Source organism: Phacochoerus africanus, chromosome 12 (genome assembly GCF_016906955.1).
Source record: "Phacochoerus africanus isolate WHEZ1 chromosome 12, ROS_Pafr_v1, whole genome shotgun sequence".
Classification (NCBI taxonomy): domain Eukaryota; kingdom Metazoa; phylum Chordata; class Mammalia; order Artiodactyla; family Suidae; genus Phacochoerus; species Phacochoerus africanus.
This window is the reverse complement of record NC_062555.1, coordinates 15337199-15351204: the sequence shown is the minus strand read 5'-3', so window position 1 is coordinate 15351204 and position 14006 is coordinate 15337199. Positions and strand designations below refer to the sequence as shown.

At 49.0% G+C, this 14006-nt stretch overlaps 1 protein-coding gene across 3 annotated transcripts in view; it reads left to right on the top strand.

The window, feature by feature from the left end:
* Positions 1-14006, top strand: part of RAB3GAP2 (RAB3 GTPase activating non-catalytic protein subunit 2) — a 96065-nt gene that overhangs the window by 14185 nt on the left and 67874 nt on the right. For 2 of the 3 annotated variants that reach the window (XR_007131166.1, XM_047754671.1), the window contains exon 2: positions 5202-5263. The exons of the other annotated variant lie outside the window; for it this stretch is intronic. Coding sequence is in view for 1 of the 2 variants with exons in the window: in XM_047754671.1 (XP_047610627.1) it covers positions 5202-5263 (62 nt within the window). In the remaining variant the exon portion in view is untranslated. The remainder of the gene's footprint in view (positions 1-5201; positions 5264-14006) is intronic. 3 annotated transcript variants of the gene reach the window in all.

Genomic DNA, 14006 nt, shown 5'->3' with positions numbered 1-14006 from the left:
GCGAGCTGGTTAAAGGCCAGTGGCTCTGTGATTGGATGATTTGGGGGGCAGCTTTGGAATTTTTACAGTGGACCCTGACCACCCTAAAGAAGTTGTCTGCCCTGGTGTCCATACGCTCTGTACATTTTGTTAAACCGACTTGCCTCTTAGGTTACATCAGAGCTTGTTGGTACTTTCAAATTACCCTGGCGTATGGGAGATTTTGATCTTTTTATTCTGAGAGAGAATCCTAATTTGATAATAAAAAGTAAATTAGTCTGATTTCTTCATGAGTATGTCAAATTTATAAATCTTCAGGTTTTACAGTAAATGTTGCATATTGACATTAAACGGTTCTCAGTTCTCAAATGTTAAACCCTTTGGCTATCCACACAGCTGTGATCAACAAGCAATTAAAATGCACCAATAGGAGTTCCCTTCGTGGCCCAGTGGTTGACGAATCCAACTAGGAACTATGAGGTGGCGGGTTCGATCCCTGGCCTCTCTCAGTGGGTTAAGGATCTGGCGTTGCCGTGAGCTGTGGTGTAGGTCGCAGACGTGGCTCAGATCCCTAGTTGCTGTGGCTGTGGCGTAGGCCGGTGGCTGTAGCTCCGATTCGACCCCTAGCCTGGGAACCTCCATATGCTACAGGAGCGGCCCTAGAAATGGCAAAAAGACAAAAAAATGAGAAAATAAAATGCACCGATACTGATACGGATTGAAGACATCCATCTCTTACAGAAAAGTTACCAGAGGGAAAGACTGCCTGAATAAAATTCTGTACACGAACACCAAGTTCATCAGACATTCAGCAGCTATTTTTTCAATATAGACAATTTTTTCCTTAAAGAATGTGCTTGGCCTGTTTACAGTTTGAGGGCAGAAGAACTAATCTTAGGGAAGTGCTGAGATTCTGGCCCTTTTTAACAGCTGACCAAAGCCGTCAAACAGCAGCCTGCAAAACAGTATCAAATGATTTTCAACAAAAGTCAGGAGGCTGCAGAATTTGCATCAGTGGCGCTGAGTGGTCACAGCCAACAAGGGCACTACCTAGTTTGCAGATATTTCCCTTTTTTTTCCCCCCTTTATTTTAATGTTTCCCGTTTTTAAGTTGACTAGAACGTGGAGTGCATGTCATTGCAGTTTTATAAATAGACTTAGGATTCGAGACCAACCTCAAAGACCCCTTTAACCTGTCTGAGTAGCGGTTCTGCTTCCCTGTCCGTTAACCTCTGCACACTGACCTCTCTGGGAAGTGTATTCCTGTGATGCTGAGAGGTGCCTGCCTAAATTCGCTTTCCCTCTTGTTGAACCCCCCCAGTCAGAGGCATTGAGGCGTGGGCAAACGTCAGGAACACAGCTGCTTTGTAAGGAGCAAATATTTCCCAAGGTCTGTCTCTGCCTGGAGTATTTTGAATTGTGCCATAAGGCGCTAACTGGGTCTCTGCAGGGACAGGAAATCCGAATTGCTGCTGTCTTCTGTTTGCGCCTATGAGTCATTTGTGAACTGAGTCAGGTACTTTTTATACCAACGTGGATGAGACAGAACACTTTTTTCAGAGTTGTCTTCTGTTCAGTGTTCAGCAGCGGTCATGTGCACCAACTAAGCCCTTTCAAAGCTTATTTGCTTTTGTCTCTCCAGCACTTGGCGCGGGGCCCCACACATAAAAGATGCTATTGTTTGTGGAGTGATTAGCTGACCTTCATGAAGTGCTTTAGATTCTGCATGGTCTCTCAGAAAGTGTGGTCATTTGATAAATGCTTTATTTTTAACATTGAAACGTGGGCTTTAGAGTGATAAGCTTTTCTAGGTACTTTGCTTTCTCTTAGGAGAGCCAGTGCGTTTTCTGAACCTGTGTAAATGGGAGGGCCTAGGTGCCATCAGCCCACAATAAGACAGAGCTGATTTTGGTTCACTGGAAACATGAGCAGAATAAACAGATTGCCTAACAGAATTAGAATTGCCAAAAACACACTGTGATCTTCCAGGTTACCAGAAAAAAAGTCCAAGTGTTAATGTCAAGGGAATAGTTCCATTTTAAGACAATAAATAACTTGTTTTGGGTCTTATTGGTTGACCCCGCTGTTTCCTGATCTTATTCTTCTTCATAAGCTGTAGGAGTAAAGCATAGCCAGATACTTGCGAGCGCAGGCTTTGGAACCCCCCCAGACCTGAGTTCAACCCCCATTCCACCCCTTAATCTTCTGTGATCTTGGTCAAGTTACGTAAACTAGGTAATCTTTTTTTTTTTTTTTTCCTTGTAAAAAGGGGATGATAAGCGATCCTTGTCCTTCTGATGTGAATTGATGTCTCTAAAGCACTTTCACCTGTAGAAACACTGACTACATGGTAGTTGTTGTTATGTGATTACCCCTATCTGTGAAAGGCATCTTTTCACCTCTTTGCCTTTGAAAAGTTCCTAGCAGAGTTCCCGTTGCAGCTCAGCGGGTTAAGAACCCGACATAGAGTCCATGAGGATGCAGTTTCAATCCCCGGCCTTGTTCAGTGGTTAAGGATCTGGCGTCACTGCGAGCTATGGCATAGGCTACAGATGCGGCCTGGATCCAGCGTGAATGTGGCTGTGGTGTCACCTGGCAGTGCAGCTCCTATTCGACCCCTAGCCCAAGAGCTTCCATATGTTGTGGGTGCAGCCCTAAGAATAAAAAAGTTCCTACCCAATTTTTACAGACTTAGTTTAAGATGATGACTCACTGCATTTTTTTCAGCTCTCACTGCCTCGTCAGAGTTCCCATAGTAATCAGTTACATGTGTCGCGAGACATGTTTCTACAATATCGTCTTTGCCTCTTTGCTGAAAACTCCATCTTGTCCTGCTTTACTTTACCCCATCTTCCTGCTTGAAAAACAGTCGCAGTGCTGGTGAATGACTTAAGCTTAAGCACAAAGACCTAAAGGCGTAAGTTATTCGTAGGGTCAGCTGACTGAGGACAGAATGCGTTGGTGTGGGCACGCAGGACCTGTGCAGATTGGCAGGCCGTTTGCACAGCATGATACGTCCTCTTAAGAATAAGAGAAAGAGGAAGCTCATGGCCCCAAGGGGTTTATGAGATATGCATTAGCCAGGAGAACCGAGGTGCAAACCTGGGCAGGCCCTCTGCAGAAGCACAAGGGTGATGCTCTAGAAGCTACGCAGAGACAGCTGACGCTCCTCAAATGCTAATGATCGTTAACTGCCTAAAGGTCAGAATAAAAGCTTAGTCAGCAGCCAGCTCTGTGGCTTCTAAAATAACTTAGAAAAACCTCTCTCCTGCACCTACAGCCCCCTCCTCACTTGACGTCATCCTCAAGAGCACAGTAAAAGCAGGGCGGTTTCTTGAGGCGGAGCTCTTGGTCCCCGAGACCTTGAGTCCCCTGGTTCCCACCTTTACTTGAGATGAATGTCTCTGTGTCTTGTTTTATGTTAACTTTTTTCCTTAAGCTTCACAGCAGCTGTTCTTCAGCGCCAACCTGCTGAGCTGGTCTCGGCAACATGTTTGTCCCTCTCCACTAGGTCACAGGTTCTTTAAGGAGACAGAGTTTGGATGTTTGCATTTTCTCCGTTCCTACTACAGTGTGTGGCACATGGTATTTAACAGAACACTTGGTAAATGGTTTAATTGATGTGTACACGGAACCCCTTCTATAAGCTGTGCAGTGTTAATCAAATGATTAGTACTGATTTAGGACTTAATACATGCCTAGCAGTGTGCCTGGCACATTAGAAAGTAGTCATTTGGTGTTTAAGTGCCGAAGATGGGAATATTACCACAAAGCTAATTGGGCAGTGATTCCAAGGACCAGACTGTGACTTTTTAAAATCACCTGATCCATGGTTGATGTTAGCGACTTTTAAAACACCGTGGATAAGTGGAAGTCCTGTCTGCTTCCTCCCGTGGTCAGCATCCATCCTAGACGATAGCCCATCTTCTAAGTTGATTCTTCCCCCAGAGTTTTTGTTTTGTTGTTGTTTTGTTTTGTTCTGTTTTCATTTTTGGTCGCCATATGGAGTCCCTGGGCCAGGGATCAGGTTCAAGCTGCAGTCACAACCCAAGCTCCAGCTGCAGCAACACCGGCTCTGTAACCCACTGTGCTGGGCTGGGGACTGAACCTGCGACCCCACGCTCCCGAGATGCCACCAATCCCATTGCACCACAGCGGAACTCCTTCCCTCAGAATTTTGAAGCTGAGTGGTTTAAGTTGTATTTTATTTATGTTTTATAGTGTTTGGCTAAATCCTGGTGGCTGGCATTGAGAGCTTACTGTGTGTCAGGCACAGAGGGCTTTCAGGGGCTCTCTGATCTCATGCTCCCAGCCACCCCACTCGCTGTAGGTACTGTCGTTCCCATGACCTTATGGTGAGGGCGCTGAAGCTTATAGACATGGAGTAACTTGCTGCAGGTCAGAGCCGGGAAGTGCTGGGTCCAGGATGCGAACCTAGGTAATCTGGTTCTGGGGCCTAAACTTAAAATTAGGCAACTGCCTGCTCTTTTCACATTTTGGAGCAGTTTTTATTTGTTTTTTTAATTTAATTTGAGGTACCACATGTAAAATATCGAATGTTTGTCTCAGAGTAGTTCCTTTAAAAATGATAGTTTTATTCCTTCTGATATACATGTATATATTCTTTTTCTCGCTGTATCATGCTCCGTCATAAGTGACTAGACATAGTTCCCAGTGCTCTGCAGCAGGATCTCATTGCCTATCCATTCCAAAGGCAATAGTCTGCATTTGAACCCCAAGCTCCCAGTCCATCCCACTCCCTCCCCCCCCCCTTGGCAACCACAAGTCCGTTCTCCACGTCCATGATTTTCTTTTCTGTGGAAGGTTCATCTGTGCCGTATACTAGATTCTAGGTATAAGTGATATCATATGGTATCTGTCTTTCTCTTGCTGACTTTCTTCACTTAGTGTGAGAATCTCTTGTTCCATCCATGTTGCTGCAAATTAGACGTCCAATATCTTAAGATCCAAATGACCCGCCCAGTTCTACTACTACAGAGATCTGACAACTCAGGTCGCGTGTTTTCTGATTATTGTTATTATACATGGCAAAATGGTGATGTGGTATAGTTTACTATTGCTTTTCTTCTTAATGTGAGCATTATATTTATACAATATTTATTATCTATTAGAGGTTGGTTTTATTATGTTTAGGGGAAGTGTTTTCAAAATATTTTAAGCTCTGTGTTTCATGTAAGCACTTTTCATCTTTTTCACAATAGGTAAATCAAACTGGGAAGACGATGGTTGGGGAACGTGGGAAGAAACAGAACCCCAAGAACTTGTAAGTCTTTGTCGACGCATGCATGCTTTAAAAAAAACAAAACAAAACAGTGGTGTTTTCCTTTTGCGATGGTGTTGACATTTCAGTGTTGGGTTAACATTTTAAAATGTTTGTCAAGAACAAACCTGTGCTGACTTAAGTGTACTTAAGTAGATGCCTGTTCTTAAGGGTTTGATGACTTCATAGTTAAGTGGGCTAACTAAGGAAGGGTTCTTTTCCTTGTAAGTTATTCTTTTAGACTCCCGCACTCATTCACTCAGCATTTATGTGTTAAGTGCCCACCGTGGTCTAGGTGCTGGGAAGGTAGCATGAGCAAGGGAGACCAAGTCCCCATATATGGTAGTGCGTGCTTACCTGTGATTAATAGAAGATCTAACCTCAACTGGCTTAAGTAACAGGGACATTCATTAGCTCACATAAAGGAGCCAGAGTTAGTACGCACTCCCAGGTAGGTTGCTCAGGCAATTCCACTATGTCATCAAGGACTCAAGTTCTTTCCTTGTGTCTGCTTTGCATGTACAGTGCTGATGTCATCCTAAACTTGCTCCTCTTGCAGGTGTGGTGGGGCGAGATGTTTCTTCATTCTTGACCAAAGGTAGAAAAAGGCCAGGGCTTTTCTCAACTCTTTTCCGTGACTCTTATCTTCTTGGCTTGAATTGAGCCAGACACTCATTTCTGCACTCGTCACTAGCAGGTGATATGAGACTTTTTATCAGTCAGTCGTATCATCTCCTGGAGTTGGAGGATAAAGGGTCAGCTTCTCCTGAGATCCATGGCTGCACAGGGAGGAGTTGAGACCTGAACAAAAGCGGGATTTTTTATTAAGAAAGAAGAGTGAACATGTGTACCGGCTAGGTCTTACCATCCCTGTGCTCAGCAGCTTACACTCGAATGGGGAGGGATTAAAAAAAATTTTTTTTTTTTGGCTGCACCTGCAGCATATGGATATTCCTGGGCTGAGGATTGAAACTGAGCTGCAGCTGCAGCCTTTACCACGCCAGGCCAGGGATCCAACCCACGCCTCAGAAGCGACCCAAGCCTCTACGGAGACAACGCCAGATCCTTACCCACTGTGCCATAGCTGCAACTCCAAAAAAAAATTTTTTTTAAAGATAGGTGAAAAGTATCAAATGGTGTCATAGGTACACAGAGAATTCGAATGGTGGTGTGGTATCTGTGATCGTGGGACTTGTGTAGATTGGGTGTCTGGGGAGGCTTTTTGGAGGATATGAACTTTCAGCTGAGGTCCAGAAACAACAAGGAGTCAACGAGGAGCAGGTCTGGTGAAGAGGGTCGCAGGCCAGGGGACAGCTCATGCAGCCGGCCCTGCGGCGGGACGGGCTGGGGTTTGAAGGAACGTACAGAAGGCCAGTGTGTGTTTGGCAGCTCTGAACCTGCTACAAGAGGCGGTTAGAGAAACCAGCAGGCCAGATGAATGGCTTTGCGAATTGCAGTTTACTCTAAATGCAATGGAAAACCACACTGAGCAGATTTCTCACCGTTACAGTTCTTCTCGGCTGCTGTCCAGCGCAAATTAGAGTAGGGAGCAAAGTGGAAGCGAGCAGGGAGGGCCCTTGGAGGCTGTTCCTGTGGTTTGGTGGAGCAATTACGTGGCTTGCGTTAAGCAGGTGTTGAGACATCGGTGGATTCAGGAGACCTTTGACAGATGGTGAGAAGACGTTGCTGTGAATTGGTTGTGAAGGCTGGGGGGGGAAGAATCTCGGATGAACTTTTTTGATCTGGGGCGTGGTGTGGAGCAGATCAAACATAAGAAGATGTTGACACTCCCTAAAGCTGAGTAACCGGTACCATTCTCTCTATTTTTGTCAGTCTTTGAAATTATCCATAATAAAAAGTCCTTTTAAAAACCTCCCAGGTGTTTGGCTTGAGCTCCTGGCTGGATGCTGTGTCATTTACTGAGTTGGGGAAGACGAAAGGGTAGATCGGGAGGAGAAATGAAAGAGCATCGCGTGGTGAGCGGCAGACGTGGAATGGGCTGGAGCGCTCTAGGCAAGCTGGGGAGGCGGGGGACTGGCCATCTGGGAGGACCTCGAGGGGGCCTGGGGGCAGCTCAAGGAGCTGGCTCATCTCCTCTCTGCTCTGCTCCTGTGTCGACACGGAGGCCCAGCTGTACCCTGTCTCGCTTTACTCAGGCAGACTGGCTTCTGCTTACTCTGATTCAGACTCTTTCGTGGCTTTTACTTCCATCTTTTGTTCGCGATGGTCTTAGCTTCGTTGTCCCCCTGGGGTCACCCTCAGAGCTCATCGCGAGGATGGTACCGCGTCTCTTGCTTTCCCCTCTGGTGTAGGCTGTTTGGGAGGGGGGATGTGGATGACACCAGGTCACAGGGCATCAGCCAGCTGTGGCGAGAACAGGGGGCAGGGGGCGAGTGTTAAAGAGGCTGGAGACCCTCTGCCTCTGTGTGAGCAAGTCTCTCGGGGCGGGGGGGGGGCACGTGCACCAAGAGCTTCTCAGACAGGGAAAGCGTAATTGGCAGCTCCTTACAGGTATGTTTAGTTTTCTAGAATCATAGAGTTAAGTCACTAGCGTGATACAAAACACTCCCAGGTAAGTTTGAGGTCTTCTGAAATCAGCCTCACAGACATTGCCCCTTAAAGTGGACCCGTGCATTTGCCATCTCAGAGGAGGTTCCGGAGGGACAGTGATGATTAAATATATAAAATGGTGGGGCCGACTTAGGGTACTTAGAGGTCTGGGTCCAGAGGCACTCCGCTTAAAGAGCCCGCTGGTACTGGTTGGTTCTTTCTGGAATGGATTTTTACTCGTGAATGATGCAGTTGGGGATTTGTGTGTGAGGCTAGTTTTCCCTCCAAATACCCACTGCGGTTCCTAGATAATATTAAGGGGGGTAGTTTACTGATGTGTGTCATTGACCTGCTTTTTGGCTCGTTGAATAGCGTGCCTTCCCTAAGCTCCCGGCCCCTCGCGTATAACCCAGCTCAGGAGAACATCACTGCTGCGCACGCTGGGGTCGGAGAGGCAGACAGGCCCGCTGACGGCTTCGTGAGGTTGAAGCTTACTGTCCGTGTGATCAGAAATCACACTCTGATTCCTGGCTTTGAAAGCTCACCTTGGCTGCTCTGGAATAGGTTACCTCTCATGTCTGTAAAGGTCACGGGTTGGTGTCTTCTGCGGCCTTTCACGTTGCTGTTCCACTGTCCCTGCGATTCTGGGTGACCTGGACCATGGCAGCCGAGGCGGGATGTGTGGGTGTTGACAGGCATCTTTCCATCTGACCCTGAAGTGTTTCGGCTTCTCTTTATTGGCAAGAATACGCTAAATCCAGGGAAGACCTAGCCTGGCTCTTTCCGCTAGAAGCTAAAATGGGTTTCTCCTTGTTCTGAAAACACATGAAGTTACAATTGCAGCATTTCTTCATTTGGACAAAACCTGAATATTAACCAGTGGCCCTCAGGATAAAGTAGCTTGTTGCGATTTTTGTCATGATGGATTTGCTCAAACCTTGGGCTTGTCGGATGCAGCGAGTGGAACAGTCCTGTTGGACCTCGTTGACCGCCCTTTGGGGCCTACCAGTCCTTCCTAACTGTTTGAACCCCTTACCCTGTCATGGCCTCGTGCACATGGTGAGGGAGAAGGCGCTTGGATGACAGAGCGGGCCAGGACAGTGATGTTTAGAAGCTATTCCCGTATTAAAGGTATCCTGCTGTGTTTGAGAGCGTCTTTGCATTTGGATCCTGTCCTCAAAACAAGACGACGTCTTTGCTGGGGGGCCCACTTGGTGGGTGAGAGCGAATGTGGCATTGTGACCCGGGGGAGAGGCTGTGACCTCTGCCGTGCACCGCAGCATCCCTCACAACTCTCTGGGTATCACATCGTTAGGAGGTTTTGCTGTGAAAAACATTGTATAGCAGGACTGTTAGAAACTGCACTTGGCTGCGCCAAGAGACTTGGGTGGTATCTTCACTGTCAGTGATTATGAGCAACTGAAGGCGTAGCCGGCTCCGGAGGTGGAGCGGGGTCAGGGCCAATCTTGGCAGATGCGCGAAACCCAAGAGTGTGCGCTCTAGTCGAGGTCATGGGTGAGGCCATCTGGTCGGGATGGAGAGGGAACTTCCCGTCTCTAGTTACGGACAGACAGCACACGCACACTCGGCCTTCCCTGCAGGTCTCCCTGGCAGGTCTCGTCGACATCAGACAGAGCAGGACAGGAAGAAGTGGGATGTTGAGAAGTCAGTTTGTGGTTGTGTCCGGTGCTGTAACTGTCGGAACAGTGACAGGCGTCTCCACTGATTGCCATTGGGCGGTGGCTCCTGTGACCAGCAGGGGTGAATGAGCTTTCATTCCTGGCTAGTCTGGCATTAGAGACCCATGTGTGCTGGTTGTTGGGGGGCTTCAGTTCCTGTCGTGGCTCAGTGGGTAACGAACCTGACTAGGAACCATGAGGATGCAGGTTTGATCCCTGACCTCACTCAGTGGGTTAAGGCTCCGGCATTGCTGTGAGCTGTGGTGTAGGTTGTAGATGCAGCTCGGATCCCGTGTTGCTGTGTCTGTGGTGTGGACTGGAGGCTACAGCTTCGATTTGACTCCTAGCCTGGGAACCTCCATATGCCGCACTAAAAAAGACAAAAAAAATAAAAATAAAGAGTGAAGAGCAGCAGCTCCTGCCTCCGACGCTGACCTGCAGGCTGACTGGCGGCTGCTGAGTCCAGCAAAAACGCTAATGACCGCCCGGGGCTTTTCAGCTCTCAGCGCTTTGAGAGGAGGCTCGGATTTTTAGGACGGAAGAGAGTCAAGGGTGCCTGTCGTCAGAGCCATGGTCCCAGGGTGTGGACGAGGCGTCTCTAAGGGCGAGAGGGCCTCTTTGGCCTCCATTCTGGGGTGTCAGCTGCAGCAAGGGCCTCGCAAAGAAAGCATGTTCCAGTTGCTGTTGTCGGCTGCAGCCACCAGCCACGTCCAGGAACACGTGCGTGTGTGGCGCTGCTGGGCCCTGGCACTTTCAGGTGGCTTCTGTCGCAGAGAAGGACAGGTGTCTTTCTCCTGGAGAGAGTTGACCTCTGTGTCACCTGCCAGCTGCTGTGGCTGTGGAACACCCCCGCCTGGGGGCCGGAACAACACGCAGGTCTTTTCTCACGGTCCCGGTCGCTGGAGCCCAAGCTCAGAGGCCGTCACAGTGGTTTCCCCGGGGACTCCTCACCTGGCCTGCGGTGGCTGCCGCCCTGCTGTCATCGCCTGGCCTTCCCGCTGTGCTTAAAGGGCAGGAAGCTCTGGGATGATGAGGGCAGAGCCCCGTGGCCTCCTTTAACCCTCACGGCCTCCTCACACGCCCCACCCCCACATCGGATCACATCGCGGGTTAGGGCTTCAGCACTGGATTTTGGAGGGGGTGCAGCTAAGTCCATGTAACAATGCCCAGGTCAGGCACAACATTCTTCCTGCCCGTGAGTCAACAGCATGAGAGGATCGAAAGGCAGGCAGAGGGGCTTTCAGAGTAAAGCGAAGGCAGAATCAAGGTCTTCCTCTCTACTGACCCTTTTTTTTTTTTTTTTTTTCGGTCTTTTTGCCATTTCTTGGGCCGCTCCCGCGGCATATGGAGGTTCCCAGGCTAGGGGTCGAATCGGAGCTGTAGCTGCTGGCCTACACCAGGGCCACAGCAACGTGGGATCCAAGCCACGTCTGCGACCTACACCACAGCTCACGGCAACACCAGATCCTTAACTCACTGAGCAAGGCCAGGGATTGAACCCGCAACCTCATGGTTCCTAGTCGGCTTCGTTAACCACTGAACCATGATGGGAACTCCCCTCTCTACTGACTCTTCAGCTGCCCTCGTGACAGGTAGTAACCTGGCTGGGGGAAATGGGAAAAGACGTCTTACAAGAGGTACCAGTTAGTCATCTTGTAACAAATAGTAAGTGTGTTGGGGGCAGGAGCATGCCTGTGGCTTACAGCAGGTCCTTAACCCACTGCCCCACAAGGGAATGCCAGTGAGGAGTATTTTTTACAGTGTTGCAAGGGCTTCTTGGTGGGATTATACTTTTTTTGCTTTGGGAAAGAAGTGGTATTTTGCTCAGCTTCCTGCTATAATGGACATCGAGGCAGTTTGAGAAGCTTGATAGAACTGGCAAAGCAGATTTCATGAGCTTTTCATCATCAGTTTATCAAGGACCAGAGGGTTGGGAGGATAGAGTCAAGGATCTGCTTGGCAGCGGTTTCTAGAACAGGAAGCACAGAAGGTCCTGGGTTAAGGTCCTCACTGCAGGTGGGCAGCGTAGAAAATTGCCCTTCCAAAGAAGCTTGAGGAATGTGTTCCATCTGTTTTGCAGGAAGTAAGTCATGAAGTTTACGGAAGCAGCTGTGATGGAGCAGATTAACAGAGAATGAACGTGTGTGCTGGTTAGAGAGCGGCCCCGGAGGGACGTTTGTTTACGGGCTGAGCCATAGGGTACAGCATGACTGACTAGACTCTGAGAGCAGTTAGAATCTGGGCCGATGCCGGCACGCACGTGGCCTTACTTTTGTGTCCTGAGACTGCGGTGCCACCTCCCACAAGAGACATGAGCACTGGTTTGGCCAGAGGGAGGAAAGCCCCAGGGTACGCCAAGGATCCAGCCCGGGTCCTCCTCCTGCTGGAGGGAGGCTCTCATTGGGACTTGGGATCTTTGTTAGAAATGCTCGTTTTGCCAGTGACCTTCCTCCACGGTAGTACAAGCTGGGTCTGCCTGGTGCTTCTCAGACACAGGCGATTCGTCCCTCGGGGGACACTTGGCAGTGTCTGGAGACATTTTGCGTGTCATGACTTGGGGGAAGGTGATCCCAGTGGCTCAAGGCTGCGGAGGGAGGCCGCAAAGCGTCCGCAGTGCACAGCCAGCCCTGCACAGCGCAGGATTGCACGCCTGACACGACGGTTGTGCTGGACTTCGGAAGTCTTGGGCTGGCCCGTGGCTTTCGGTGTAACTCTCCCCGCTTTTCTTCTGCCTTTGTCCCTTTTTGTTCACTGTAATTTCTTGGCCTCTTTTGGGAGCCTCAGAGGTTGATCTTGGGGGTGGGGGTGGGGGAGAGTTCCCGTTGTGGCTCAGTGGAAACGAATCTGGCTAGTATCCATGAGGATGCAGGTTTGATCCCTGGCCTCACTCGGTGCGTTAAGCATCTGGTGTTGCTGTGGCTGTGGTGTAGGCTGGCGGCTACAAGTCAAATTCGACCCCTAGCCTGGGGACCTCCATATGCCGCAGGTGCAGCCCTGAAAAAAAAAGACAAGACAGAATGAACTTACTTAATCAAAAAAGCGAAGGGGAGGGAACCCTTTTGATCTTTAGGGCCATTAGTTTGGTTTTAGGAAGTTTCCAGTGGAGTGATTTGCTCATGTGAAAAGTGAGGTTTGAGGATCATTTGGCAGAAAACCAAGGTGAGCATAAGCTGTTCCTGGGTCTTTGGCCACAGACCCACCAGTAGTCCAGGCTCAGTCTTTTTTTTTTTTTCTTCTTCATTTTTGATCGCCCCGCACTATCTGGAGTCCCCAGCCCAGGGATCAGATCCAAGCCGTAGTTGAGACGCAAGCCCAGCTGGAGCAACACTGCATCCTTAACCCACTGTGCCAGGCCAGGGATCAAACCCGCACCCCAGCTCCGAAGATGCCACTGATCCCATTGCGCCACAGCAGGAGCTCCCAGGCTCAGTCCCAATGGCATTATTTATGCCTAAATATTTAAGAACAACCCATTTTTAGTCTCTCCACATAACCAGCCACTACTTTCCCTTGCTCCTGTTTATAGTTGTTAATTCTGGCTCAAGTCTGGACTCCTGGCCTTCGGCAGGGCAGCTCTTCAAGTTGGTTCTGGCTTGGTGACAGGGCTCTGGTCCTCTGCCCGGGAGGGAGGGACGGTGGCTGGTTGTGGGGTGGGACGGAAGGGATCTGGGGACCCAACTGCTGCCTCAACACACTTTCAACCAAGCCTGCTGACTTTTTTTTTTTTTTTTTTTTGCACACTCATGACACATGGAAGTTCCCAGGCCAGGGGTTGAATCCAAGCTGCAGCTGTGACCTAAGCCCCAGCGGTGGCAACACCGGCCCCTTAAGGTGCTGTGCTGCAGTAGGAACTCCCAAGCCTCTCAGCTTTAGCCTCATCTTCACCCTCACTTCCAGAGGCACAGGCACCCATTCCTAACAGCCTTTTTGCAGCTTTGCAGTGCACCTGGGATCGCCTCTCAGCTTTCCTGCCATCACTTTAGTGGGAATTCGTTTGCTAGGCACTGTAAAATCAGCTACTACCTGTCCATCTGCTTTCTAGCTCTCAAAATGTAGTGGCTCTTCTCCTCCTGTTCTTTCTGCCCGTACTTGCAGCAGACTCTTGTACTGCGGTTTGCAGTGGGGTTGAGCGTACAGGGGGAAGTGAAAGTGAAATTCACGTGTTTAATTCTCACTTTTATCCGCAAGTCCCTACAGTCTTCACTTTTCCTACTCTTCTGCCTGTGGCCTCTCCATTCACTGTAATTTGGAGGTTTCTCTGTATCTGCATATGGAAAGCATCTCGTTCTTTTAAAGGTATACTCTTTCATTGTATGAATTTAATGTGATTTATTTAACCTCATCCCTGTTGAGGGACATTGCTTTAGTCAGTTCTTGTCTCTACCGCAAGCAATGCTGCAATTATCTGTACATCTCCGTGCACATAGTATCATGCCTGGGAGGCAAGCTGCCTGAATTTCTGTCATAATTCTGCCACTCAGTGACTGTCAAATCTTGCTCAGTTTACCAGATTCCTC